Consider the following 24,198-nt stretch of genomic DNA (forward strand, 5'->3'; position numbering starts at 1 on the left):
TAATTGCTTTGAGCAGCGTTGGTTATTGAAGGCCCCAACAGACGTTCTCAGCTCCACACAAGGATCTCGCTGTCTTCTTCACTGAATGCTGCCGACCGGCACGCTCCACATCGCAGGAGAACGTGCTGAGGGACGCACTGAAGCTCGGTGCAGCCAACGCCAAGGCTCTGCGGGGGACGACCGCAGTCTTGGGTCCTTCCGCTGCTGGACGTTGGGGGGGGCAGAATGTGGTGGAGATGCCCCTCAAACACAGGAATGGAGATCTCCCCAGGGGCCCACTTGTGTGCAGAAGGGTGCCCGGTATCATTATGGTTTTTGACAACGCTACCAAATCATAGTCTGTCTGAAGAAGGGTCTCGACCCGAAACGTCACCCATTCCCTCTCTCCTAGATGCTGCCTGACCTGCTGAGTTACTCCAGCATTTTTGTGATACCTACCAAGTCATAAGATCATAAGATCACGTGATAGTAGAATTAGGCCATTCGGCTACATCAAGTCTACACCACTATTCAATCATGGCTGATCTATCTCTCTCTTCTAAACCCAAATATAACGCTAACAAATGTATGTGTGGCCGCAGAGAACCTCAGAGGAATTTTATAGACAATTGTATAATTTTATAGACAGAGGAATTTTATAGACAATTGAATTTTATAGACATAGGTGCAGGAGGAGACCATTCGGCCCTTCGAGCAAGCACCACCATTCAATGTGATCATGGCTGATCATTCTCAATCAGTACCCCGTTCCTGCCTTCTCCCCATACCCCCTGACTCTGCTATCCTTAAGAGCTCTATCTAGCTCTCTCTTGAATGCATTCAGAGAATTGGCCTCCACTGCCTTCTGAGGCAGAGAATTCCACAGATTCACAACTCTCTGACTGAAAAAGTTTTTCCTCATCTCAGTTCTAAATGGCCTACCCCTTATTCTTAAACTGTGGCCCCTGGTTCTGGACTCCCCCAACATTGGGAACATGTTTCCTGCCTCTAACGTGTCCAACCCCTTAATAATCTTATATGTTTCGATAAAATCCCGTCTCATCCTTCTAAATTCCAGTGTATACAAGCCTAGTCGCTCTAGTCTTTCAACATACGACAGTCCCGCCATTCCGGGAATTAACCTAGTGAACCTATGCTGCACGCCCTCAATAGCAAGAATATCCTTCCTCAAATTTTGTTCCGGATGTCCGGATCGATGCTGACCCCTGGACCCCTGGAGCTGGACCTTGGTGATACTGAACACTTGGCCAACTGAGACCGTGCCGACCAGCGATCAACCAGACACCATCCAGTTCTGTCCTACACACTGGGAACAATTTACAGAAGCCAATTAACCTGCACGTCTTTGGAGTGTGGGAGGAAACCGGAGCACCCGGAGAAAACCCACGCAGGTCACGGGGAGAACGTACAAACTCCGTGCAGACGGCACCTGTGGTCAGGATCGAACCCGGGTCCCTGTTTCTCCCGGATCTCTGAAGGGCCTGTTTCAGAGTGACACCCCAGGTGTCAATAGACAATAGACAATAGACAATAGGTGCAGGAGGAGGCCATTCGGCCCTTCGAGCCAGCTTCGCCATTCAATGAGATCATGGCTGATCATTCTCAATCAGTACCCCGTTCCTGCCTTCTCCCCATACCCCCTGACTCCGCTATCCTTAAGAGCTCCATCTAGCTCTCTCTTGAATGCATTCAGAGAATTGGCCTCCACTGCCTTCTGCGGCAGAGAATTCCATAGATTCACAACTCTCTGACTGAAAAAGTTTTTCCTCATCTCAGTTCTAAATGGCCTACCCCTTATTCTTAAACTGTGGCCCCTGGTTCTGGACTCCCCCAACATTGGGAACATGTTTCCTGCCTCTAACGTGTCCAACCCCTTAATAATCTTATACGTTTCGATAAGATCTCCTCTCATCCTTCTAAATTCAAGTGTATACAAGCCTAGTCGCTCCAGTCTTTCAACATATGATAGTCCCGCCATTCCGGGAATTAACCTAGTAACCCCTAGTGTCAGGGGTTATGGGGAGAAGGCAGGAGAATGGGGTTAGGAGGGAGAGATAGATCAGCCACGATTGAATGGCGGAGTAGGCTTGATGGGCCGAATGGGCCTAATTTTGACCCTATCACTTATGACCTTATCCTCTCCAGGCTGTATCTCTAAACTAAAGTAAACTAAACTAAAGCTAACTAAACTAAACTCTGGAAAGGCAGAGGTCAAGCAGGAATAGGGGGATGGAGGGGCGAGACCACATTGACAAGTCACAACATGGCCCTGCTGCAGTCTGGATGTGAATCAAGTCCAGTCCCACCTGGGATCGGGAACAAAGAAAATAAATGGGAACATGGAATAAATGGGGGAATAATGGATGGTTATTTTTACAAGAGGCTCATGGCCACAAGTTTAGTTTTGAATCTAAAGATAAAAGCCCCACTTCCCATGGTGGCTCGTGAGTTTCCCCTTGCTTTTAAGAAATCACCCTCTCGACACCATTTCCAATCAACCCTAGTGTGCAGAAAGGAACTGCAGATGCTGGTTTTAACCGAGGAGGGATATGGACCAAGCGCAGGCAGGTGGGACTAGGGTAGCTGGGACATTGTTGGCCGGTGTGGGCGAGTTGGGCCGAAGGGCCTTTTTCCACGCTGTATCAGTCTATGACTCTGTAGGGTCATCATTCCCCGATGTTGGGGAAGTCCAGAACGAGGGGTCACAGCTTAAGGATATGGGCGGCACCGTAGCGCAGCGGTAGAGTTGCTGCTTTACAGCGAATGCAGCGCCGGAGACACAGGTTCGATCCTGACTACGGGTGCTGCACTGTAAGGAGTTTGTACGTTCTCTGGGCGGCACGGACTTGGAGGGCCGAACGGACGGCACGGACTTGGAGGGCCGAAAAGGCCTGTTTCCGGCTGTAGATATATGATATGATATGATAAGGGGGAAGTCTTTTAGGACCGAGATGAGAAAACATTTCTTCACACAGAGAGTGGTGAGTCTGTGGAATTCTCTGCCACAGAAGGTAGTTGAGGCCAGTTCATTGGCTATATTTAAGAGGGAGTTAGATGTGGCCCATGTGGCTAGAGGGATCAGGGGGTATGGAGAGAAGGCAGGTACAGGTTACTGAGCTGGATGATCAGCCATGATCATATTGAATGGCGGTACAGGCTCGAAGGGCCGAATGGCCTACTCCTGCACCTATTTTCTATGTTTCTATGACTGTTAGCACTGAAGGAACGAGACGGGGAGGTGGTGTTCAACCCATCAGTTCATCCTTCTGGGGAAATCCTCAACGTCTCTCCAACGTTATTCTTAAAAATGATGCCGGCACTTTCACTTCCGTCCAAACGTCAAAGGGAGCGAGACTTCTTGCTTTCAATCACGTACAATCTTCTCCTCTCAGCTGATGTCTCTTCTCCATTTCCCTTCGCTGGGGAAACACAAAAACGCTCTGATAGTTGAGAGAAACCTGGCACACAGAAAATGGTGGCAGGGTTTCGTAGAACACACGCCACAGTAGGCTGTGGAGGCCAAAGATACTAGAGGAACAAGATAGACCACTCGACCCTAAAACCGTAGTACGTCACGGCGGCCATTTTAGTCGGCAGAAATTTGCAGAAACATTTAAAAAGGAAAATAACAAAAATCTGTGAATTGATAGATGAGATATATTCTGCAATTTAACATACTGTTCCCCCAAAACACTGATTACACTGCGAGAGGCAGGGATTTGCTTACTAAAATGGCTCCTTTGCGTACTACACTTCAGTATAGGCGACGTCAACGGAGTGGTCCATCTTGTTCCTCTAGTATCTTTGGTGGAGGCCAAGTCAATGGATAATTTTAAGGCAGAGATAGATAGATTCTTGATTCGTACGGGTGTCAGGGGTTATGGGGAGAAGGCAGGAGAATGGGGTTAGGTGGGAGAGATAGATCAGCCATGATTGAATGGCGGAGTAGACTTGATGGGCCGAATGGTCTAATTCTGCTCCTATCACTTATGGCCTTATGAGCAGCACAGGAACAGGCTGGGCTGAACATGGGGCCAAGCAAAACGGATCTCGTTTTCCTGCACATGATCACAGTCGTTTTCCTGCACAATTCACAGTCGTCTCCATTCCTCTCTCCTCAGGGCAAAGTCCTTGGTCCAAACATCCTCAGATGGTTCTTCAACGACCTTCCTTCCATCAGTCCAATACCATTCACAGCTCCTCAGCACAGGAGCAGTCTGTGCCCGCACACAGCGCCAGGCTTGGTTGGCACGGTGGCGCAGCGGTAGAGTTGCTGCCTCACAGCGCCGGAGGCCCGGCCTCGACCCCGACTACGGGCGCCGTCTGTACAAAGTTTGTCCGTTCTCCCCGTGACCTGCGTGGGTTTTCTCCGAGATCCTCCGGTGTCCTCCCACGCTCCAAAGACGTACAGGTTTGTAGGTTACTTGGCTTTGGTATAATGGTAAATTGCCCCTAGTGTGTGTAGGATAATGTTAGTGTGCGGGGATCGCTGATCGGCACGGACTCGGTGGGCCAAAGGGTCTGTTTCCACACTGTATCTCCAAACTAAACTAAAGTAAACTAAACATAAGAAGGTAGAAGCTGGATCAGGCCACTCGGCCCCTCAAGCCTTTTCTGACATTCTATGGCTGATCTTTGCTGGTCCCATCCCATCCCATCCACATCATTGGAGATATTTGAACTACCTTTAATAAGCGTTCATCAGATTTCAGTGTTAAATCTTGCATTAAATGCTGTACCTTTTATCCTTTATCTGCGCTCTGCGGACTAGCTTGATTATATTCATATATAGTCTTTTCTTTGACAGAATAGCATGCAAATAAATCATTTATGTACCTCGGTAGCTGAGAGTTGCGAAAAGCAAAGGGGGTTGCCCAGTCCATCACGCAAACCAACCTCCCTTCCATTGACTCGGTCTACATTTCACGCTGCCTCGGCAAGGCCAGCAGCACAATCAAGGACCAGTCCCACCTCTTCTCCCCTCTCCCATCAGGCAAGAGGAAACAGAAGTTTGAAAACGCACAGCTCAAGATTCACAGACAATTTCTTTCCAGCTGTTATCAGGCAACTGAACCGTCCTCTCACCAGCTAGAGAGTGGTCCTGAGAGCTACTGTCTGCCCCTTTGGAGACCCTCGGACTATTTTTAATCGGACTTTACTGGACTTAATCTTTCACTAAACATCATACCCTTTATCCTGCATCCGTACACTATGGACTGCTTGATTGTAATCACATATGGTCTTTCTAGATTTTTAATTTGTTTTAGATTTAGAGATACAGCGCAGAAACAGGCCCTTCGGCCCACCGGGTCCGCGCCGCCCAGCGATCCCCGCACACTAACACTATCCTACACCCACTAGGGACAATTTTTACATTTGCCCAGCCAATTAACCTACATACCTGAACGTCTTTGGAGTGTGGGAGGAAACTGAAGATCTCGGGGAAAACCCACGCAGGTCACGGGGAGAACGTACAAACTCCGTACAGACGGTGCCCGTAGTCAGGATCGAACCTGAAGTCTCCGGCGCTGCATTCGCTGTAAGGCAGCAACTCTACCGCTGCGCCACCGTGCCGCCCGTATCTACTGACAGGATAGCACGCAACAGAAAAGCTTTTCACGGTACCTCGGTACACGTAATAAAACTAAACTAAACTATACTAATCTAAACTATAAACTAAAATAAACTAAGCCGATAGTTTACAATAATAAACCACACTCTACTCTATCCTGTGCCATTTCCTCAATACCTACAATTCCTCGACTTTTCAAAAGATTATCCAGCTCCACCTTAAATAAATCTCATGAACTAAACAAAACTAATTTTCTCTTCCTATCCCAGATTCCCAGCACCTGCGGGTTTTTCTGTTTGATTTTCAGGAGCCGAGAGCCTTTGTTTTGATTTGAGATCAATTTTCCCCTCGACTTCCTCTGAATCTGGGACACTTGGCTCGTAGCCTCAGCACCGTGACACAGTGAGGAAGGAAATGGCTCCCTGTTGTTGCGTTTGGCCCAGCTTCAGGTTGGGTCAGCAAACAGAAATTAGCACAGCCAGGCCAGGCTGATCGCCTGTGTTCAAAGACCAACGAGCCTGGGCCCAGCCCCAGCCCCAGCCCCAGCCCCAGGCCCAGGCCCAGCCCCAGCCCCAGCCCCAGCCCCAGCCCCAGCCCCAGCCCCAGGCCCAGCCCCAGCCCCAGCCCCAGGCCCAGCCCCAGCCCCAGGTCTAGGCCCAGCCCCAGCACCAGGCCCAGGCCCAGCCCCAGCACGAGGCCCAGCCCCAGCCCAGCCCCACCCCCAGCCCCAGCCCCAGGCCCAGCCCCAGCCCCAGCCCCAGCCCCAGCCCCAGCCCCAGCCCCAGCCCCAGCCCCAGCCCCAGCCCCAGCCCCAGGCGCAGCCCCAGCCCCAGGTCTAGGCCCAGCCCCAGCCCCAGGCCCAGCCCCAGCAGGAGGCCCAGCCCCAGCCCAGCCCCACCCCCAGCCCCAGCCCCAGCCCCAGGCCCAGACCCAGCCCCAGCCCCAGCTGCAGCCTCTCCTGCTCACACAGCCAGCCCACATTCTGGGGCGAAGGTTCGGCAATCTCAACGTGCTGGGCGATTCTCAGAGATGGGCTCAGAGTGCTGGAGTAACTCAGCGGGCCAGGCAGCATCTCTGGAGAAAATTAATATAGGTAACATTTCGGGACGGGACCCTTCCTCAGATTCCGACCCAAAACATCGCCCATCTAAGTTCTAGGAGCAGAATTAGGCCATTCAGCCCATCAAGTCTACTCCACCATTCAATCATGGCTGATCTATCTCTCCCTCACAATTCCATTCTCCTGCCTTCTCCCCATAACCCTTGACACCCTTACTAATCTAGAACTTGTCAATCTTTGCTTTAAAAATACCCAATGACGACCTCCACAAGCCTTCTGTGGCAATGCATTCCACAGATTCACCGCCCTCTGACTAAGGAAATTCCCCCTCATTTCCCTTCTAAAGGTACGTCCTTTTATTCTGAGGCTGTGACCTCTGGTCCTAGACTCTCCCACTAGTGGAAACATCTTCTCCACGTCTACGCTATCCAGGCCTTTCGCTATTCGGTAAGTTCCAATGAGGCTTCCTCTAATCCTTCTAAACTCCAGCGAGCGCAGGCCCAGTGCCTTCAAACACACATCATCGTACGTTAACCCAATCATTCCCTGGGATTGTTCTTGTGAACCTCCTCTGGACCTTCTCCAGGGCCAGCATAATGCCAGAACTGTTTTTTAAAACGTTTTTTAAAGGTCCAATATGAAAAAAAATGTTCATCTTAAAACAGAAAGAATAGTCATTTCCATGAAGTATCAGAGGGGATATCAGTAGAAGGTTATTCATACCATAATGGTAGGAAACGAGGTGAAAGTCCTGAGCAAAACTAAGCAAAGACCTACTGTGTGCTCAGTCAACATTCTTCCCTTAAGTATTAACACCAAAACAAGATGCTGATTGATTAATTGTCTTGTGTAGGAAAGAACTACAGATGCTGGTTCACACCGAAGTTAGACACAAGATGCTGGAGTAACTCAGCAGGTCAGGCAGCATCTCTGCAGAAAAGGAATGGGTTGGGCCCTTAAGATGCTCAAGGGTACATCGCAGATTAAGAGGCAAGAGGCCTGATGAGTTGAGTTGAGTTGAGTTGGGTTGGGTTGAGTTGAGTTGAGTTGAGTTGGGTTGGGTTGAGTTGAGTTGAGTTGAGTTGAGTTGAGTTGAGTTGAGTTGAGTTGGGTTGAGTTGAGTTGAGTTGAGTTGAGTTGAGTTGAGTTGAGTTGAGTTGAGTTGGGTTGAGTTGAATTGAGTTGAGTTGAGTTGTGTTGAGTTGAGTTGGGTTGAGTTGGGTTGAGTTGGGTTGAGTTGAGTTGAGTTGAGTTGTGTTGTGTTGTGTTGAGTTGAGTTGAGTTGGGTTGAGTTGGGTTGAGTTGAGTTGTGTTGAGTTGAGTTGAGTTGAGTTGTGTTGAGTTGAGTTGAGTTGAGTTGAGTTGGGTTGAGTTGAGTTGAGTTGGGTTGAGTTGGGTTGAGTTGGGTTGAGTTGAGTTGTGTTGAGTTGAGTTGAGTTGGGTTGAGTTGAATTGAGTTGAGTTGAGTTGTGTTGAGTTGAGTTGGGTTGAGTTGGGTTGAGTTGGGTTGAGTTGAGTTGAGTTGAGTTGTGTTGTGTTGTGTTGAGTTGAGTTGAGTTGGGTTGAGTTGGGTTGAGTTGAGTTGTGTTGAGTTGAGTTGAGTTGAGTTGAGTTGGGTTGAGTTGAGTTGAGTTGGGTTGAGTTGGGTTGAGTTGAGTTGAGTTGAGTTGAGTTGAGATTAGTTTTTCATCACGTGTTCTTGCGGCTAACCAGTTAATGAAAAGACTCTGCATGATTACAATCAAGCCGTTCACAGTATATAGGCACAGGATAAAGGGTATAATGTTTAGGAAAGAACTGCAGATGCTGGTGTACTCCAAAGATGTTGAAGAAACATTTAGACAGGTACATGAATAGGATAGGCTTAGAGGAAAGACAGACACAAAATACTTGAGTAACTCAGCGGGTCAGGGAGCATCTCTGGAGAAAATGAATAGGTGGCGTTTCGGGTCGAGACCCTTCTCCAGACTGAGACTCAGGGGAGTGGGAAGATAGAGATATTTTAGATTTTTAGTTTTTTTTAGATTTAGAGATACAGCGCAGAAACAGGCCCTTCGGCCCACCGGGTCCGCGCCGCCCAGCGATCCCCGCACACTAACATTATCCTACACCCACTAGGGACAATTTTTACATTTGCCCAGCCAATTAACCTGCATACCTGTACGTCTTTGGAGTGTGGGAGGAAACCGAAGATCTCGGAGAAAAGCCACGCAGGTCACGGGGAGAACGTACAAACTCCGTACAGACGGCGCCCGTCGTCAGGATCGAACCTGAGTCTCTGGCGCTGTATTTTCTGTAAGGCAGCAACTCTACCGCTGCGCCACCGTGCCGCCCACGATATGAAGAGGTACAAAGAACAAATGAATGAAAGGTGTGTAAAAGGACACATCAAAGCCAGCTACGATGATGAAGAGGTAGAGCACACAATGGTCCATTGTTGGCTGTGGAGAAGGTGATAACGAGAGAAACTAATGGGTAGAACAGTGAAACTAAGCGGGAAGGCAGTGAATTAACTAGGCTGGGGATGGATGGAAGGGGTACTTGGTTAGAAAAATCAATATTCATACCACTGGGCTGTAAGATCAGTCTAACACTGGGACCTGCAACTTCCTATATATTTAGAATCCTTGCTGCAATATTAATTTTGGAAGTGTTTCTCTCGTGTACAAGGTGTTCGGCTATTTTGGTCTGTCACATGTAAAATATTTAATAGTGGCTCCTGGACTTGTACATCTCAGCATTTCAAGTAGTGATCCAGCTATGTTCTATAGGAAAATAACTGCAGATGCTGGTACAAATGGAAGGTATCACAAAATGCTGGAGTAACTCAGCGGGTCAGGCAGCATCTCTGGAGAGAAGGAATGGGTGACGTTTCGGGTCGAGGCCCTTCTTCAGATATGCTCTATAATATGCTGACCGATTCCACCTCCATTATCCCTTACAACTGGAACTCCATAAAACCTAGAGAGTCATGGAGTCACACAGCGTGGAAAACATGCCCCTTCAACCCAACTTGCCCACACCGACCAACATGCCCCATCCACACTAGTCTCACCTGCCTGCATTTGACCAATAGCCCTCCAAACCTGATGTGTAGGATGGAACTGCAGGTGCTGATTTACACCGAACATAGACACAAAAAGCTGGAGTAACTCAGCGGGACGGCCAGCATCTCTGGAGGGAAGGAATGGGTGATGTTTCTGGTCGAGATCCTCGACCTGAAAGGTCACCCATTCCTTTTCTGCAGAGATGCTGCCTGTCCTGCTGAGTTACTCCAGCTTTTTATGTATGTATGTGTGTGTGGTGTGTGTGTGTGGGTGCGTGTGTGTGCGTGAGTGCGTGTGTTTGTGTGTGTGTGTGTGTGTGCGTGCGTGCGTGTGTTTGTGTGTGTGTGTGTGTGCGTGCGAGTGCGTGTATGTGCGTGTGTTTGTGTGTGTGTGCGTGCGTGCGTGTGTTTGTGTGTGTGTGTGTGTGCGTGCGAGTGCGTGTATGTGCGTGTGTTTGTGTGTGTGTGGTGTGTGCACATGGTATGTGCGTGTGCGTGTGTGTGCATGAGTGTGCGCGTGTTTGTGTGTGTGTGGTGTGTGCACATGGTGTGTGCGTGTGCGTGTGCGTGTGCGTGTGCTTGCCTGAAGAAGGGTCTCAACCTGGAACATCCCCTTTTTCTTTTCTATATACACAATACCATGTTATACTATATTATAACTCAATGCAATGCCTTGGCATAATCTCCTCTATTAGTAATTTGCTATGCCAAAAGGGTTTTCAGCAATAATACAAGGCATATCCTTCCTCAAATTTGAGGTTAATTCCCGGAATGGCGGGACTGTCGTATGTTGAAAGACTGGAGCGACTAGGCTTGTATACACTGGAATTTAGAAGGATGAGAGGGGATCTTATCGAAACGTATAAGATTATTAAGGGGTTGGACACGTTAGAGGCAGGAAACATGTTCCCAATGTTGGGGGAGTCCAGAACCAGGGGCCACACAGTTTAAGAATAAGGGGTAGGCCATTTAGAATGGAGATGAGGAAAAACTTTTTCAGTCAGAGAGTTGTGAATCTGTGGAATTCTCTGCCTCAGAAGGCAGTGGAGGTCAGTTCTCTGAATGCATTCAAGAGAGAGCTGGATAGAGCTCTTAAGGATAGCGGAGTCAAGGGGTATGGGGAGAAGGCAGGAACGGGGTACTGATTGTGGATGATCAGCCATGATCACATTGAATGGCGGTGCTGGCTCGAAGGGCCGAATGGCCTCCTCCTGCACCTATTGTCTATGACTGAATGTGCCATAATTGGCTCAACTGGGAAATGATGTGATAATGAAAAATTATACAAATGTGAACCTTCATCTTGCGGCTGAGCGTTCGAGCATGCTGTCCGAACAGCCACAGTGGAGTCACGAGTTCCTCCGTGCGATCTTGCCCACTGAGTTCGACTACACTTTGGGAATTAAAACTGTTCACCTGTGGAGATTGAGGCCCTACAGCGGAACCTCAGCAAACTTGCTGCCCTAATGCAGCCTGCGGTCGAGCAACCGATGCAGGTTTTAGATTTAGAGATACAGAGATACAGCGCGGAAACAGGCCCTTCGGCCCACCGAGTCCGTGCCGCCCAGCGATCCCCGCACACTAACACTATCCTACACACACCAGGGACAATTTTTACATTTCCCCAGCCAATTAACCTACATACCTGCGCGTCTTTGGAGTGTGGGAGGAAACCGAAGATCTCGGAGAAAACCCACGCAGGTCACGGGGAGAACGTACAAACTCCGCACAGATGGCGCCCGTAGTCAGGATCTGAGTCTCCGGCGCTGCATTCGCTGTAAGGCAGCAACTCTACCGCTGCGCCACCGTGCCCTTGACCTTGTTCCCACAACCGCTGGTGCCATGCCTAAATATGAACATTGACATTAACCCTCGGGCGACCGAGAAACAGGAGAGGATCGTTCTGTCCATCCGTTCAGCGGGTCACTTAATTAGGACAGTTTTTGGTTTTAGAGATAACCTTCTGCCCACCAAGTCCACGCTGACCAACGATCACCCTTTACACATGTTCCATCCAACACATTAGGGACAATTCTCAGAGGCCAACTGTCCTACAAACCTGCACGTCTTTGGAGTGTGGAAGGAAGCCAGAGCACCCGGAGAAAACCCACACAGTCACAGAGAGAAGGTACAGATTCCATACAAATAGCACCCGTAGTCAGGATCGAAACCGGGTCTCTGGCGCTGTGAGGTAGCAACTCAGGTTATCCACTTTGGCGGCAAGAACAGGAAAGCAGAGTATTACCTGAATGGTGGCCAATTAGGAGAAGGGGAGATGCAACGTAACCTGGGTGTCATGGTGCACCAGTCATTGAAAGCAAGCGTGCAGGTGCAGCAGGCAGGGAAGAAAGCGAATGGTATGTTGGCATTCATAGCAAGAGGATTTGAGTTTAGGAGCAGGGAGGTTCTACTGCAGTTGTACAGGGCCTTGGTGAGACCGCACCTGGAGTATTGTGTGCAGTTTTGGTCTCCTAATCTGAGGAAAGACGTTCTTGCCTTAGAGGGAGTACAGAGAAGGTTCACCAGATTGATCCCTGGGATGGCGGGACTTTCATATGAAGAAAGACTGGATAGACTAGGCTTGTACTCGCTGGAATTTAGAAGACTGAGGGGGGATCTTATAGAAACATATAAAATTCTTAAGGGGTTGGAGAGGCTAGATGCGGGAAGATTGTTCCCGATGTTGGGGGACTCCAGAACCAGGGGTCACAGCTTAAGGATAAGGGGGAAGTCTTTTAGGACCGAGATGAGAAAACATTTCTTCACACAGAGAGTGGTGAGTCTGTGGAATTCTCTGCCACAGAAGGTAGTTGAGGCCAGTTCATTGGCTATATTTAAGAGGGAGTTAGATGTGGCCCTTTTTGCTAAAGGGATCAGGGGGTATGGAGAGAAGGCAGGTACGGGATACTGAGCTGGATGATCAGCCATGATCATATTGAATGGCGGTGCTGGCTCGAAGGGCCGAATGGCCTACTCCTGCACCTATTTTCTATGTTTCTATGTTTCTACCGCTGTGCCACGATATTGCCTTCGCCTTCGAATGCTCCATCTTTCTGTCTCAATTCCCCTTTTTAATCTTACCTTAATGCCCAATTTCTGTTTTTGTCTCATCTCTTCACCATCAAAGGAATCTACGGGAAGTGCTGACTCAAGCAGGTAGCTAATAACATCAGAGACCCACACCACCCTGGCCATGTTCACTGGTACCACCCGGGAGATGGTATAGGGGCCCCTGGAAACATTACCTTCAGATACATGAACAGCTTCTTCCCGTCAGCTATCCGTTTCCTGAACCACCCAGGACAACCCACACCACAACCCTACCTTAGCACTGACTAGGGTTGCCAACTTCCTCACTCCCAAATAAGGGACAAAAGGTGACCTCACCGCCCCGCGCCCCACGTGACCTCACCCAGCCAGCGGCCACGTGCTCCCTCTCCACCAATGGTGGCCACCCAGGCCGGGAGGCGGGTTGTTAGGCAACCTCCGTTCGCCGGCACCCAGGCCTACAGTGTCCGGGCCTACACTGTCCGGGCCAACAGCGGCCTCCGGGCCTACTGTGTCCGGGCCTACACTGTCCGGGCCTACAGTGTCCGGGCCTACAGCAGCCTCCGGGCCTACAGTGTCCGGGCCTACACTGTCCGGGCCTACACTGTCCGGGCCTACAGCGGCCCCCAGGCCTAATATGGGACAAGGGCGGTCCCGTACGGGACAAACCAATTTAGCCCAATATACAGGATGTCCCGGCTAATACGGGACAGTTGGCAACCCTAGCACTGACCCACTACGAACTTCGCATTTCATTGGTTGCTCTTCATGTTTTGGTTTTTGCCCAATCATGATCTATTTTATTTAGAATAACTAATCATTTATTGTTATGTTTATTCTTTAGTTGCAAGATTCTGTGTGGAAATGGGCCCTTTGTCCCACCGAGCCCAAACCAAACATCGATCACTAGTTCTATGTTACCCAACTTTAACAACTGCACTGCACACTAGGGGCTATTTACAGAGACCAATTAACCTACAGACCTGCACGTCTTTGGGATGTGGGAGGAAACCAGAGAAACCACACGATCACAGGGACAACGTGCAAACTCCACACACACAGCACCCGAGGTCACGATCAAACCGTGGTCTCAGCTGCTGTGAGGCTCAGTGGTGTAGCTGGTAGTTGTTGGAGGTAGACACAAAATGCTGGAGTAACTCAGCGGGTCAGGCAGCATCTCTGGAGAAAAGGAACAGGTAACGTTTTGGGCCGAGACCCTTCTTCAGACTCAGGAAGTCCCGCTGAGTTACTCCAGCATTTTGTGCCTTATCCCTGGTTTAAACCAGCATCTGCAGTTCCTTCCTATAACAGTTCCTGTAGTTATGTTGCATCTAATGTGCCTTTAAAGCTGCAGCATGTAGAAATGCCATCGTTCCTGCTCATAACCAGTGCATATGGCAAATAAATATCCATCATTCTTGAAATAATCAAACGTTTCGAGCTGTGGTGAAGCTCACAGTGGAATACACTTTGGTGGTAAGAATAGGAAGGCAGAGTATTATCTGAATGGTGTCAAGTTAGGAAAAGGGGACGTATAACGAGATCTGGGTGTTCTAGTGCATCAGTCACTGAAAGGAAGCATGCAGGCACAGCAGGCAGTGAAGAAAGCCAATAGAATGTTGGCCTTCATAACAAGAGGTGTTGAGTATAGGAGCAAAGAGGTCCTTCTGCAGTTGTACAGGGCCCTAGTGAGACCGCACCTGGAGTACTGTGTGCAGTTTTGGTCTCCAAATGTAAGGAAGGATATTCTTGCTATTGAGGGCGTGCAGCGTAGGTTCACTAGGTTAATTCCCGGAATGGCGGAACTGTCATATGTTGAAAGACTGGAGCGACTAGGCTTGTATACACTGGAATTTAGAAGGATGAGAGGAGATCTTATCGAAACGTATAAGATTATTAAGGGGTTGGACACGTTAGAGGCAGGAAACATGTTCCCAATGTTAGGGGAGTCCAGAATCAGGTGCCACAGTTTAAGAATAAGGGTTAGGTCATTTAGAACTGAGATGAGGAAAAACGTTTTCAGTCAGAGAGTTGTGAATCTGTGGAATTCTCCGCCTCAGAAGGCAGTGGAGGCCAATTCTCTGAATGCATTCAAGAGAGAGCTAAATAGAGCTCTTAAGGATAGCGGAGTCAGGGGGTATGGGGAGAAGGCAGGAATGGGGTACTGATTGAGAATGATCAGCCATGATCACATTGAATGGCGGTGCTGGCTCGAAGGGCCGAATGGGCTCCTCCTGCACCTATTGTCTATTGTCACAACTAAACTACAATCAGGAAAGTTTCATCAATTGGCTATCTTCTTTGAAGTGGAGGCAATGTTGGGCTAGATGCACTGGTCTTTAGACGCCCTGGGTAGAAGATAACAAATGGCTTGGTTCCTTCTGTTGAAGGGTGATTCCTACTGGAAAGATTCTTCAACTTTAGATAGTTCCTCTGTCCCTCTCTTCCCCTCCCCCTTCCCAGATCTCCCTCTATCTTCCTGTCTCCACCTATATCCTTCCTTTGTCCCGCCCCACTGACATCAGTCTGAAGAAGGATCTCGACCCGAAACGTCACCCATTCCTTCCCTCCTGAGATGCTGCCTGACCTGCTGAGTTACTCCAGCATTTTGTGAATAAATACCTTCGATTTGTACCAGCATCTACAGTTATTTTCTTATACTACATTGAAGGATATAGGTCACTGTACTCTTTAAGTTCAATGGAGATTACTGTACAGAAGCAAAGTCCTTGGATTCTTGATCAGTACCGGTGTCAGAGGTTATGGGGAGAAGGCAGGGGAATGGGGTTAGGAGGGAGAGATAGATCAGCCATGATTGAATAAGAAAATAACTGCAGATGCTGGTACAAATCGAAGGTATTTATTCACAAAATGCTGGAGTAACTCAGCAGGTCAGGCAGCATCCCAGGAGAGAAGGAATGGGTGACGTTTCGGGTCGAGACCCTTCCTCAGACTGAGGAAGGGTCTCGACCCGAAACGTCACCCATTCCTTCTCTCCTGAGATACTGCCTGACCTGCTGAGCCATGATTGAATGCTGGAGTAGACTTGACGGGCCGAATGGCCTAATTCTGCTCCTATTCCTTATGACCTTATGGATCATTAGCCTCCAAAGATAATATGCAGTTTCCCAGGTAGACACAGGATACTGGAGTAACTCAGTGGGTCAGGCAGCATCTCTGGAGAGAAGGAATGGGTGACATTTTGGGTCGAGACCCTTCTTCAGTCTCGTCCCTAAACGTCACCCATTCCTTCCTTCCAGAGATGCTGCCCGTCCCGCTGAGTTACTCCGGCGTTTTGTGTCTACCTTCGGTGTAAACCAGCGTCTGCAGTCCATTCCTTCACATTCCCAGATCCCTTCACCTCATTCCCCTCCGTTCACCGGTTGAAGTTGACGAGGGAAGCGTTCATCTCCGGAATTGGTGGCCGGTAGAGCAGCTGCCTCACAGTACCAGTTGTCCCTAGTGTGGTCGGCATGGACTCAATGGGCCGAAGGGCCTGTTTCAACGCTGTATCTCAAAAGCAAAGTATTAAAGTGAAGTAACGTGAGGAAAATAAAATGGGTTCCGTGTCGGATTGTTGTCAATGAGTGGGGAAAGGATGGTTGATGCAGGTTGAATCGATCTGCAGAACGCCGTAACTAAGCCAATGGTCCAAGCACCTGCACCGCCTCTACCTAAGGACCCATCACCTGCAACATGCTCGCCCCGTCAGGGAATGAGTGGGAAATGGGGAACGAATGGGATTGCCCGTGCCTTCCATGGCCCGCCAACTTAGGGCGGCACGGTGGCGCAGCAGTAGAGTTGCTGCCTCACAGCGCCGAAGACCCGGGTTCGATCCGGACTGCGGGTGCTGTCTGTGCAGAGTTTGTACGTTCTCCCTGTGACCCGTGTGGGTTTTCTCCGAGATAGACAATAGACAATAGGTGCAGGAGTAGCCCATTCGGCCCTTCGAATGTGATCATAGCACCGCCATTCAATGTGATCATGGCTGATCATCCACAATCAGTACTCCGTTCCTGCCTTCTCCCCATACCCCCTGACTCCGCTATCATTAAGAGCTCTATCTCTTGAATGCATTCAGAGAATTGACCTCCACTGCCTTCTGAGGCAGAGAATTCTACAGACTCACAACTCTGACTGAAAAAGTTTTTCCTCATCTCCGTTCTAAATGGCATACCCCTTATTCTTAAACTGTGGCCCCTGGTTCTGGACTCCCCCAACATTGGGAACATGTTTCCTGCCTCTAGCGTGTCCAATCCCTTAATAATCTTATATGCTTCAATAAGATCCCCTCTCATCCTTCTAAATTCCAGTGTGTACAAGCCCAGTCGCTCCAGTCTTTCGGTTTCCTCCCACACTCCAAAGACGTACAGGTTTGTAGGTTAATTGGCTTGCTATAAATGTAAATAGTCCCGTGTGTGTGTGTGTAGGATAGTGTGAGTGTGCGGGGATCGCTGGTCGGCATGGACTCGGTGGGCCGAAGGGCCTGTTTCCGCGCTGTATCTCTAAACTAAACTAAACTAAATCATCCGCCCTCCCAAAAGAAACTACAAAACAAAACTATCATAGAATTATTTTCATTTATTTGGAAAAAAATAAATTTTAACTCTTCAACAGAAAGGCATATATAAAACATAATAGATAAACATCTGTACAATTCTCTTATAAATATACACTATATACAAAATAAAATTAGAAAAAGTATATTTCATTTTGTATGCATATCAAAAATTCTTAAATTATAAAATATTAAAATAACATTGGCTTGACTTTGAAACAGAAATGCAATAATATGCCATGTTTTGTTAATAAAAAGAAGTCCTTCATGATAAGTCATATACACAGCATTTTTTCCCATAGTTTACTATATAGAGAATGGGGTTACCTAGGGCAGGCAACAGGTAGGTGCCAAGTTTGGAAGCTGTCTGAAGCATAGATTTACAAATGGGTTTTACTGAAGTCTGGATTAACTTCTGCCTTGTATACGGATACTGCATGAGTCCCTTGTTCTGTTGTTTTAGGCTGGGTTCTTCAGAGCCTCTGATATTGTCTTTCAGCAGAGAGAGCAGGACAATATTCCACAGTTACAGCCCCTTCAAGATTCCGGATGCCCTGTTGCACAAATGCCTTGCCGCAACTTTTAATAAAAGGTTGTCCAAACACAAGCAGTATAGATCACGTACAGAACTCATGTTTACAATCGGTTTAAAAGGTCCTGCCTTTTTTGCCTGCACTGTTCCGTTCTGTTTCCGCCCTCGTTTCCAGTCCTTGGGAAGCGGTTGTTATTTTTTGTTTTGTTTAGGCATTTCGTTTCAGTTTCGTGTGCCCTTTGAAAATAGTGCAAATGTTTTTTTTCCCAGCTTCCTAAGAGGAAAACGGTCTTCAGCAACACAAGAGGTCATCTCCATCCCAAAGATCGAGCAGCATGAATAAATATTAAATACAGGAATACAAAAAAACAACCCCGTAAGAGTCCATTAAATCTGTAAACATTCAGAAACAGGAGAAGCACGAACGAGCTGCTTGAAGTGTGAGGAGATGAAATTCATACCTGCAACAGAAGAGAAACAATGATTTAGTGACTGCAAGACTGATCCTTGCCGTTAGAAGCAACTGCAGATGCTGGTTTAAACTGTAGACAATAGACAATAGGTGCAGGAGGAGGCCATTCGGCCCTTCGAGCCAGCACTGCCATTCAATGTGATCATGGCTGATCATTCTCAATCAGTACCCCGTTCCTGCCCTCTCCCCATACCCCCTGACTCCGCTATCATTAGGAGCTCTATCTAACTCTCTCTTAAAAGCACCCAGAGAATTGGCCTCCACTGCCTTCTGAGGCAGAGAATTCCACAGACTTACAACTCCCTGAGTGAAAATGTTTTTCACTCGGAGAGTTGTAAATCTGTGGAAAAAGACACATAAAGTTGGAGTAACAAAAAGCCGAGTGGCACGGTGGCACGGATGTCTACAACCTATCTCTGTTCTCTCTGTGGTACTAGACTCCAGCCCCAGGTCTTACCTCTGTTGCAAATATGCACGGCTCCACTCTTTCGGATACGATGTACACTGGGTGGTACAATCCCTCACTCGGGCAACAGCTCGAGGGCTTGGAAGATTGCAGGCCTTCAGGTTTCATACTGCAAAGGGGAGAGAAGACGGAGGGTTAATAGACTTCCACCAACTACCAGTGTGGAAAACCACCCCACCCCCTCCCCTCCCTGAGAACATCACGCAGGGGAAAAATGTATCAGCATTGTAAACGTGTGCAGGAAGGAACTGCAGATGCTGGTATAAGCCGAAGATAGAAGGCTCGACAAAGTGCTGGAGTAACTCAGCGGGTCAGGCAGCATCTCCGGAGAGAAGGAACAGGTGACGTTTCGGGTCGAGACCCGACACCTTCTGCAGTTAATCAGTTGGTTCACTAGATGCAGGAAAGATGTTCCCAATGTTGGAGGGAGTCCAGAACCAGGGGCCACACACACAGTCTAAGAATAAAGGGGAGGCCGTTTAAAACTGAGGTGAGAAGGAACTTCTTCACCCAGAGAGTTGTGAATTTGTGGAATTCTCTGCCACAGAGGGCAGTGGAGGCCAATTCACTGGATTAATTTAAGAGAGACTTAGATAGAGCTCTAGGGGCTAGTGGAATCAAGGGATATGGGGAGAAGGCAGGCACGGGTTACTGATTGTGGATTATCAGCCATGATCACAATGAATGGCGGTGCTGGCTCGAAGGGCAGAATGGACTCCTCCTGCACCTATTTCCTATGTTTCTATGATGTTTCTGTGGTCCAGGAACTGCAGATGCTGGATCCCCCAAAACAAAAAACATCTCAGCATTTGAAGTAGTGATCCAGCTATGTTCTATAGGAAAATAACTGCAGATGCTGGTACAAATGGAAGGTATCACAAAGTGCTGGAGTAACTCAGCAAGACTGGCAGCATCTCTGGAGAGCAGGAATGGGTGACGTTTCGGGTCGAGACCCTTCTTCAGACTGATGTCAGGGGAGGGGGGCGGAACCTGACATCAGTCTGAAGAAGGGTCTCGATCCGAAAAGTCGGGCATTGTAAACACGACACTCACTTCTCAATATTCGTTTTCAAAGGCTGCTCCTCCTTCAGATCCCCAGAGAGATTGTAGTCCAGCTTCTGTTTGCAGTTGAACTTGTGGGTCAGGCAGTCAGTACTGAGCTCGGCGTCCTTGTTGGACACCTTGAACTGCCCCGTGGAGATGATGAAGGCCTCCTTCTCCTTCAGTTTGCAGTCCGAGAGGTTGTTGATGGTCTCCAGGTCGTTGCGAAGGGCCCTGCCGCCGCGCTGAGGCCCGCGCAGGTACTTGAGGAAGACCACGCCTGCGAACGCCGCCACGGTCAGGACCACGAAGCCCAGGGCCACGGAGATGGCCAGGGCCGCTGGGAACGGGTTGTCCGCCTCGGTGGGGAGGGTGGGCGCCACCCGGAACTCGCAGTCAGGCCCCATGAATCCAACGGCGCACTTGCAGACGTGGCCGGTGTAGTGGGTGTAGCAGACGCCATTGTTCCTGCACGGCCCGCTGGCGCACGGATCCTTGCGCTCGGCGCAGTCCCTGCCGCCGTGGCCCAGCGTGCAGCTGCACGTGTACGAGTTGACGCCGTCCAGGCAGGTGCCCCCGTTGGCGCAGGGCGCCTTGGCGCAGTCGTCCTCGTTGATCTCGCACCGCGCGCCGACGAACCCCGCCCGGCAGCGGCAGGTGACGCGTCGCCCAAGCACGTAGCACGCACCTACGGGGAGAAGGAAGGGGTTAGAGCAACCGCGTGACATCAGCCCGTACGACCATCGGCAGCCAGCGCAGACCTGGTGGGCTGAAGGGACTTGTTCATCAGTCACTGAAAGTAAGCCTACAGGTACAGCAGGCAGTGAAGAAAGCCAATGGCCTTCATGACAAGGGGAGTTGAGCATAGGAGCAAAGAGGTCCTTCTGCAGTATTTCCTCCCACCTGGACTACTGCAACTACTGGAGTTGTGAATCTGTGGAATTCTCTGCCTCAGAAGGCAGTGGAGGCCAATTCTCTGAATGCTTTCAAGAGAGAGTTGGATAGAGCTCTTAACGATAGCGGAGTCAGGGGGTATGGGGAGAAGGCAGGAACGGGGAACTGATTGTGGATGATCAGCCATGATCACATTGAATGGCGGTGCTGGCTCGACGGGCCGAATGGCCTACACCTGCACCTATTGTCTATTGTCTCCACGCTGTATCTCTAAAGTCTAAAGCGTGTGTAGGGTAGTGCTAATGTATGGGGAGATCGTTGGTCGGTGTGGACTCGGTGGGCTGAGGGGCCTGTTTGCGTGCTGCGCCTCTAAAGACATCTTACAGTGGTTCCACAAGGTCATACGTGAGAGGAGGAGGATTAGGCCAATCGGCCCATCACATCTGCTCCACCATACAATCATGGCTGATCAATCTTCCCCTCCCAACCCCATTCTCCTGCCACCCCTGACACCAGTACTAACCCACAATCAATCTATCTCTGCCTTAAATATATCATTGGCCTCAACAGCCTTCTGTGGCAATGAATCCCACAGATTCACCACCCTCTGACCGAATAAATTCCTCCTCACCCCCTTCCGAAAGGAACATCCTTTAATTCTGAGGCTATGGCCTCTAGTCCTAGACTCTCCCACTAATAACCATATAATCATATAACTACAGCACAGAAACAGGCCCGTTCGGCCCTACCAGTCCACGCCGACCACTCTCCCTGACCTAGTCTCATCTACCTGCACTCAGACCATAACCCTCTAATCCCCTCTTATCCATACACCTATCCAATTTACTCTTAAATAATAAAATCGAACCAGCCTCCACCACTTCCACCGGAAGCCCATTCCATACAGCCACCACCCTCTGAGTAAAGAAGTTACCCCTCATGTTACCCCTAAACCTTTGTCCCTCAATTCTGAAGCTATGCCCCCTTGTTGGAATCTTCCCCACTCTCAAAGGGAAAAGCCTACCCACGTCAACTCTGTCCGTCCCTCTCAAAATTTTAAAAACCTCTATCAAGTCCCCCCTCAACCTTCTACGCTCCAAAGAATAAAGACCCAACCTGTTCAACCTCTCTCTGTAGCTTAAGTGCTGAAACCCAGGCAACATTCTAGTAAATCTCCTCTGTACCCTCTCCATTTTGTCGACAACTTTCCTATAATTTAATGTGAAAACATTCTCCACACATCCCCTCTATCCAGGCCTTTCACTGTTCAGTAAGTTTTATTGAGGTACCTACCTACCTACTCTCCCTCCCGCCCCCGCCCATTGAAGCTGAAATTAGAGGTAAAGTTAGGAAAGTTAGGGAGGGGGGGGGTTGGAGAGAATTGAACTGAATTGAATTGAATTGAATTGAAGTTTATTGGCCAGGTATCTCAAAATGCTGGAGTAACTCAGCAGGTCAGGCAGGATCTAGGAGAGAAGGAATGGGTGACGTTTCAGGGTCGAGACCCTTCTTTACTGCTTCCTACACAAGTTTATTGGCCAAGTATGTACACATGCTCAAAATGGCGGCACTGCCCAGCAGCTGCGCTCACCTGCAGTCCGTTTGTCTTTTGAGTTTTTGTTGTTTTTTGTCTTAATTGTAGTGTTTAGATGTGATGTGGTGTTTTTTGTGGTTGTGTACTATGGGGGGGGCTGTAAAATTGTCTCTTCCGACCTTTGTTTTCTGGGTGGTGTCTCCGTTCCCGCTGCGGCCTACCATCGGCCAAACACCTGGAGCTGGCAGCCTCCAACTGGGACCACCTGGGCCTCTGGTTGGCAGAGCCCGCCGACCGGACTTACCGTCTGCGGAGCTGGCTGCCTTCGGAGGCGACTCGCCTTCGGAGGCTTCGGCCGCGGGCCGCATGGACGTCGGAGGCTCGCAGGCCTGGCCCTGGGTGGGGGCCGACATCGGGAGCTCCGGCAGCGGCAGCTCGCCCGCCCCGGATCACGGGGCTTGGGTCGGCCCGCCACGGACCTTTCACGGTCCGGCGCAGCCTCAAATAGGCAACGGGATTTTTCCCTGCCCGGTGGGGGCTTCAATGTCGGGAGCCACGACCGCCCCGACTTGCAGCGGCAGCATCCTCGCCCGCCCCGGATCGCGGGGCTTGGGTCGGCCCGCCACGGACCTTTCACGGTCCGGCACGGCCTGGAACGTGGCAACTTCAACAGCCTGACCGCGGGAGAAGACGGCAGGGGAAGAGAAAATACATTCTGGCCTTCCATCACAGTGAGGAGGGGACTAGAGGAGACTCACTGTGATGGATGTTTCTCTTGGTTTTGTGTTGGTTTGTGATTGTGTGTGTTGTTGCTTATTTTTATTGCTCTCATTGTTGGACTGTGGGTAATTGAATCGCGTCCAAAAGACTTGTTTTTTTGGAAGACAATAAAGGCTATTCTGATTCTGATTCAAGGAATGTGCCTTGGTGCTCCGCTCGCAAGTAACAACACGAACATGCAGTAATCAATTAAGAATAAAACATAAACCATTTAAACATTATAGTTTAAACATGTGAATGAAATTAAATACCAGAGCAAAAGGAGGCTACAGACTTTTGGTTGTTGAGCAGAGAACATTACTGTTCACGGGAAACATTGAAGGGGTTGAAGGGGAGACTAACATAGAAAATAGGTGCAGGAGGAGGCCATTTGGCCCTTCGAGCCAGCACCGCCATTCATTGTGATCATGGCTGATCATCCACAATCCACGATCATCCTTCAACCACTGAAGGTCACCTCACCCTCTGCCTCCTTTCTCTGTTCGTTTACTTATTTATCTATTTATTCACTTCCCTATGTTCTTTAAATCCCTGTAAAGCGTCTTTGAGTGTATGAAAAGCGCTATATAAATGTAATGCATTATTATTATTATTATTATTATTAATACCCCGTGCCTGCCTTCTCCCCATATCCCTTGATTCCGCTAGCCCCTAGAGCTCTATCTAACTCTCTCTTAAATCCATCCAGTGATTTGTCCTTCACTGCCCTCTGTGGCAGAGAATGCCACAAATTCACAACTCTCTGGGTGAAAAAGTTCCTTCTCACCTCAGTTTTAAATGGCCTCCCCTTTATTCTTAGACTGTGTGTGTGACCCCCTGGTTCTGGACTCCCCCAACATTGGGAACATTGTTCCTGCATCCAGCTTGTCCAGTCCTTGTATAATTCTATACGTTTCTATAAGATAGAACTTGGACATACCGTTAACGCACGGGCTGTTGGTACACCGGCCGATCTTCTTCTCGCAGTTGGAGCCGGTGAAACCAGCCGGGCACCGGCAGGAGTAGCCACCGTGAGGCTTCTCGCTGCACGAGCCACCGTTGAAGCAAGGCGCGTCGGCGCAAGTCATGGCGCTGATCTCACAGTTCTTGCCGTAGAATCCCTGAGGGCAGGTGCACATGTAATTGTTCTCCAGATCCTGCAAGGCCGCACAAAAGAAAAAGAGAGGGAGAATGTCATTAATCCGTCTATTCCCAA

The 24,198-nt window shown here is 49.2% G+C and overlaps 1 protein-coding gene across 1 annotated transcript in view; it reads right to left on the reverse strand.

Annotated features, from left to right (window-relative positions):
• Nucleotides 1-17,390: 17,390 nt before the first annotated feature.
• Nucleotides 17,391-24,198, reverse strand: part of dlc (deltaC) — a 32,956-nt gene continuing 26,148 nt past the window's right edge. The window contains exons 7-10 of the mRNA XM_078431225.1: nt 23,923-24,139; nt 19,808-20,483; nt 18,746-18,863; nt 17,391-18,277 (exon numbers count right to left, since the gene is read on the reverse strand). Of these exons, the coding sequence (XP_078287351.1) occupies nt 18,272-18,277; nt 18,746-18,863; nt 19,808-20,483; nt 23,923-24,139 (1,017 nt within the window). The 3' untranslated portion in view covers nt 17,391-18,271. The remainder of the gene's footprint in view (nt 18,278-18,745; nt 18,864-19,807; nt 20,484-23,922; nt 24,140-24,198) is intronic.

Source organism: Rhinoraja longicauda, chromosome 41 (genome assembly GCF_053455715.1).
Source record: "Rhinoraja longicauda isolate Sanriku21f chromosome 41, sRhiLon1.1, whole genome shotgun sequence".
Taxonomy (NCBI): Eukaryota; Metazoa; Chordata; class Chondrichthyes; order Rajiformes; family Arhynchobatidae; genus Rhinoraja; species Rhinoraja longicauda.